At 36.9% G+C, this 6154-nt stretch overlaps 1 protein-coding gene across 1 annotated transcript; it reads right to left on the reverse strand.

Moving 5' to 3' along the window:
- Nucleotides 1-2564: 2564 nt before the first annotated feature.
- On the reverse strand, nt 2565-3640 carry LOC139901821 (putative F-box/FBD/LRR-repeat protein At2g05300). The gene is made up of 3 exons (XM_071884494.1): nt 3388-3640; nt 2768-3192; nt 2565-2633 (listed from the first exon to the last, which is right to left on the reverse strand). Exons 1-3 carry the CDS (start codon nt 3638-3640, stop codon nt 2565-2567), a joined length of 747 nt encoding a protein of 248 aa, XP_071740595.1.
- Nucleotides 3641-6154: the final 2514 nt, after the last annotated feature.

The raw sequence follows: 6154 nt of genomic DNA on the forward strand, positions 1-6154 counted from the left end.
CGCACTTCTACTCAGCCTGTGATCCCAAAACGCGTTGTGTCATTTAAGCGTGAGTATTACTTTATAATCTCATGATCACTCATGTTCGTGGGCGATGTGGGATTTGCCTAGGGTGTTACATTCACCCCCCCTTAGGGACTCATCGTCCTCGATGAGGTTTGCCCCACTACCCCCAACGGCACATGAGTGGCTCTGATACCATTCTGTAACACCCCAGCTTAACATGACCACAATATTGTCCGCTTTGCCCGCAGGCGCACGGCTTTTTCTTGGCGACCACACACGAGAAGCACTTTCCCAGGAGGTCACCCATCCTGGTAGTGCTCTCGCCCGAGCACGCTTAACCACAACGTACTCGCACTTCTACTCAGCCTGTGATCCCAAAACGCGTTGTGTCATTTAAGCGTGAGTATTACCTTATAATCCCATGATCACTCATGTTCGTGGGCGATGTGGGATTTGCCTAGGGTGTTACAAACGCCAAACTAATGCCCATGTGTAATTGTGGAACCGCTAACGAACATCCCTTTCCACGGTGGCGCGGACACACCATGAAGATGACGTGACTTCAGAGGAATTCATCACTCTCCGTAACAACAGAGACAATGTTAGCGTCTTTGGAGCCATTTGCCGGATTAGCTCCACCTGGACAATTAACCCTTACATGCCCAGTCTTCCCGCACCTCTAGCATACCAGATTCTTCCCAGAGTTTCTCTTTCGCCTATCCGAACACAACACTATCGTATCTCCTGATGACGAGACCCCGTTACCTTCCAGTCTTTTCTCCTCAGATAGGAGCTTGCTAGAACGTCTTCAAACTTCAGAGTTTTCTTCCCATACATCAAAATAGGTTTCATGTGTTCATAAGATGATGATAAAGATAATATCAACCTCAAAGCTTTATCTTCATCATCCGTTTTAACTCCAATAGCCTCCAGTTCTGAAACAATACCGTTAAGAATACTTAGATGATCTGAAATCTTTGAACCCCCATCCATATGCAGAGTATGAAATTGTTCTTTAAGACACAATCGATTTGAGATGCCCTTGCCCTGGTACAACTGCTCTAGTTTAACCCAAAGCTCCTTTGCCGTTCATAACCCGTGCACATTTGCAAGCACGTTCTTTGCAAGACACAAACGAATCGCACTTGCTGCCCTCAAATCCATATCATCCCATTCTTCTTCATCGAACTTACTGCTAGAATCACTGCCGGAAACAAAGGTGGGTTTACCTTTCAATGCCTTGTGTAACCCGGACTGAATCAACACATCCTTGACTTGAACCTGCCATAAGCCAAAATTGATCATCCCATCAAATTTCTCTACATCAAACCTCATTGGACTGAACTTCGACATCGTATCCGTATCCTATAAACAACACTTTCTCTGATTTTGCTCACGTTTCGAAAAGCCAAAAGATGTAGCAGGTAGCCAGGACCCTTTAAATCGGAAATCCACAACTCGCCACTAACAAATCCAACTATTACTACGAATCAAAAAAAATATTGTCTAACCAGATACCCTATACGATCAATAGAACTCGTTTCTGATGTGGACGATCCACTCCCGTGGCAACCACAGAGCATGCTCCGACTCCTATAATCGAGACCCCCGTCAAACCTGACGCTCTGATACCAGTTGTTGGGAAATTACGGTCTCACTAATTCCCACCACCCAGCCCAACAATAATAGTAAAGAAATAAAAACAATACACAACACAAGATTTAACGTGGAAATTCCAAAACAGGAGAAAAATCACCGGCCCCCAAAGAGAGAAATACACTATATCACAAATTGTTACAATGATATAGACGACTCTCTTAAGCCAACTACACTCTCCAAAATATTTAACTAATACAACTCTCAAACAATGGTAAGAAAGAAAGAAATAATCAAATACTTAAAGTGTATTGATTGGTGCAAATTGGAATGAAGACTTAGCCCTCCTTTTATAACCAAGTCACATACCTCCAACTTTCTCCTCCCACCTATGTGGGATAACATCCTTCACAAAGTAACCATATCAATTTTTTCTATCAAAAAATAAAACCAACACGGTGGATGTTCAACCATGGCTCACGCCTCTCAGGATCAACTTTACTTATTTTCAATTTCTCCAAAACATTTGCATGTTCCAGTAGATAACATAATATGGCAAACTCTTTTCGTGAAGCGTAAGAAACTATAAAAATTTCCTTTAACTTAAAACGTAGACAATCAGGTGCCTCCTCCTTTGGTGGGTTCCATTCCATTCTTAATGATAGAAGCCCCTAACGATGAACAAACAAATAGTCAAATAGCAATAATAATCTGAAACAAAAAGGAGTGTTTACATGTACGTTTTGAGAATTATAGGAGATTCCAAGATTAGATTTGATAATTAATAATTTAGGCAAAGCTTCGAGTCATATATCTGACGATGAAAATGAAAACGTCACTTTTCTTCTTCATGTAGTTAAAATTTGTGAATATGCTCAAGATAAGCATAAACTTACATAAGGAAAGTAAAGATACTCAAGATTGGGCATATTGTTTAACAAAGCCAACAACAGACTGCAGTCTCAAGCAATTTCAAGTTTAACCAAGTAAGGGTACATGGGCAGATTTATATTCCAAATGCCACCAATACCCTGCGTAACCAAAACAATAGACATTATCATCCCGAAGCATAGCATTTAAAATTAGAGCAATTGACTATTGAAAGTGTTAATTTGATTTGATTTTTGATAAATGATTGTAATAATTATAATACTATCGAACATACCAATAAATATTCACTAATCAATCTCAGTATTTTGGTGGACGAGGCAAATATCAAGAGCATAATAACATCGGAAGTGTTGGTTATGTGAGTTTCAACAAGTGACGTAGGACTCATCAAAGTGTACTCTCTGACATAACAAGACAAAAGCTGAAGGCATTCAAGTTTAGGAACATCAATCACCAACTCCCGATCCTCAAATAAACTCCTCTTAATCGTTAATCTCCTTATCGATGAGGAAGAGAGCTTAACAATATGCGATTTGTGTGTTAACTGTAGTCTATCCAAACACAATTCTTCTAAAACGGGACACCATGATATCAAATTCGTTAGCGAGTTTTCATCAAAAAGTTTTATATCTTGAAGATTAAATTTCTTCAAACATTTAAAAGTTATCTCAAGTTCAGGTATAACTATCGCACCAGGGCCTTTAAAAGTGAATTTAAATAGCGTATTACTGCAAGTTCTAAATATATCCAAGTTAAATCTAACAATATATGTGTCATTTAACCTAAACTCGAGTTCGTCAACTTTACACTGAGTAACAATATGAAGCTAATTATTAACACGATCATCATTGCATCCGTAAGAGTACTGAAGAAAAAACTTATGGATGGGCATACCACCACGAAGAGCTAGAACTTGATGAACTGTATCATAAAATTTGTTGGCGTGTTCTTTAAACTTGGGCATAACAAAATGGAGGTTAGGAAGAAATGCCCAGAGGTGCTTCCACCTGTTTGACAAAATGCGTGAACGAGTAACATCAGCAGCAGGAAGCAGAGATAAAATTCGTATAAGAAGTTCATCGGGTAATTGGCTTATCATATCAATTCCTTGGGCGGAGTTGTCATCAGCGTAAGAATGTTTGCCCATCAAGAACTCTAGGGTTTTGAAGTTTATGTGAAGATCAGAAGATGTTTATGTTTCTACGTGAATTTATATACTTCTGAATTGGACCTCTTTGATTTCAAGCCCTATATGATGCCCAATTCTTTTTCTCAAATAGATTATTAAGGCCCAAGTAGACTTTTAATGTTTCCAACTTTTTGTTGGAACATGCTTATACTTTACTCAAATATAAAATAAATATATAAGGAGTAAAACACTAGAAAAACTTCATGAACTACATTTTTAATAATCTCTACACTTTTCTATTTACATCGCACGGCTTTATATAGCCAAAGAAAACACTAGTACACGTTTGCAACTACCTACCTAAGTTACCCACTACTTTGACCAACTACTACTTAACCAAGTGTGAAACTAATTATACTGAATGACCCACGTTTACTTTGAAGCTACTAACCACCTATTTTTCTCTACCGAAATAATTGGCATACATGCACCACTATCCAACTTCTTTGCTTTCAAAACTCCTGAAATTTTGGTCAACTATGATACCCTTTCAAACAGCCGTTTTATCACTCTTTGAGCTTCAATGTCTATCTGGGCTTCTCACCTAAATATGGGCTGTAATATTGGGCTTTCAAAATTACCCAACACTTTTCAATCTATTTTGATTTTAGGCCCAAATTTGTTTCTCAATATAAGTTCTACATCCATTATCTCTTTATCTCATTTCTCACAAATCACATACGACATCTATATATGAAAATTGTTTAAAGGGCCAATATTCACAATAAAAACATTAATCAATATATATCATAGTAAAATAGTTACTTCAAGTTTGATTTTTAAATCACTACTATAGGTGTGTTTGATGAACTATTTTACGAGCTTATATGAGCATAAAAATGTAGAGCTTATGATTTTTAGTTAAAAAAAAGTTGAGCTTATGAAAAAGTAGAGCTTAAAAAATAAGCTCCTCACATCAAACTTATAAAATAAGCTCCTAGCTTACGATATGTTAAATTACAAGTGCCAATTTAAATGCACATTTATCCTCATGATCCGTAAATATGAAACTGGTGAATCAAATGATGCCACGTGAAAACCGAAGTTTCAAACTTCGGTTTTGAGGTTAATAAGATCCGAACTTTGAAACTTCGATTTCACACACACAAACCCAAAATCAAACTTATTCTCCAAAAAAACCCCGAAATCAAACAAAAAAATGGCTCAAATGAATCAAGTTCGTGCAAGATCGGTCCCGATTGATAGTTCTCTATTGTTTTTTGCAAGCGGAAAAGAGTCATTCATCATATTCAATATTCACCAAGAAGCTTGTAGAGGACGTGTTAATAAAACCAAGAAGAGATATTGGAAGCATATATATTTCGGGTCTTCAAAACGAAACAATACATGCGGGGGTCCAGAAGTATCTTGATAATGTAGGGTTAGGTTTAGTTTATAAATTGGGTAGACAAAGACTCGATTGGTCACTTGTTACTGCTATGGTTGAAAGATAGCGCCCGGAGATGCATACATTCCATCTACGGAATATATATATATATATATATATATATATATATATATATATATATATATATATATATATATATATATATATATATATATATATAATCCTTATTAATATGTGTAGAAGCAACTGTAACGTTGCAACACGTCCAGATTTTATGGGGTTTACCAATAGACGGAGAGGTTGTATCCAGTATTTGGTATGAAACGAGTGATGTGGATTAGGTACCGTTAGTCGTTACCTACTTAGGGATCACCCATCAAGATATTGGTACTAGGGGTAAAAGTGTAATACCCCGTCAGAATCCACTAACGGTGTATTAACTCCGGTCCCACAGTTTAACGGTCACGCCCTCTATATGTGATGTTTTCGAAAAAGTATTCGCATTAAATATCAAAACAAAGTCATTTATTAAAAGAAATATATCTGGAAAGCAGTTGACATAAATAACCAACTTAAGTAAACCCAAAACATTATTTGAAACGATAGTTTTCAATGCGAATATATGTTCTTAAAATACATCATGATGAAAACATGCTGGACAACATCCAGTACTAGCAGCTAGCAAGCAATCATGACAATTCTGCAAAGTGGAAGAAATACCTCTATGGACCTGAGATAAAAACATGCAAAACGTCAACGAAAAACGTTGAGTGAATATACAGGTTTAGTAAAACATTTCATAAGTTAGGCCACAAGATTTCTGAAAAAGCATTATAAAAATTATACATAAGCATGAGCACTTGATTATAAAGCTTTAACCCTGCGGATAGCTAAAACGCTACACGTCTTCCCTTTACCCTTTCTAAGCATACACCAATCAAGTGTACAAGTTACAACAGAATAAGCACCTCGTAGGTTGAGGCGAGGTTCGTCAAACCTAACGGTACTGTCCATATAAGTCGAGCTTACTTAAAGTAATTAATATAATCAAGCTAAGGGATTTTTGATCTGAACTCATATGTATATCGTTTAAGTTACTTGTGCCTAATATGTAAAACATTTGT

This window comes from Rutidosis leptorrhynchoides, chromosome 3 (genome assembly GCF_046630445.1).
Source record: "Rutidosis leptorrhynchoides isolate AG116_Rl617_1_P2 chromosome 3, CSIRO_AGI_Rlap_v1, whole genome shotgun sequence".
NCBI lineage: Eukaryota > Viridiplantae > Streptophyta > Magnoliopsida > Asterales > Asteraceae > Rutidosis > Rutidosis leptorrhynchoides.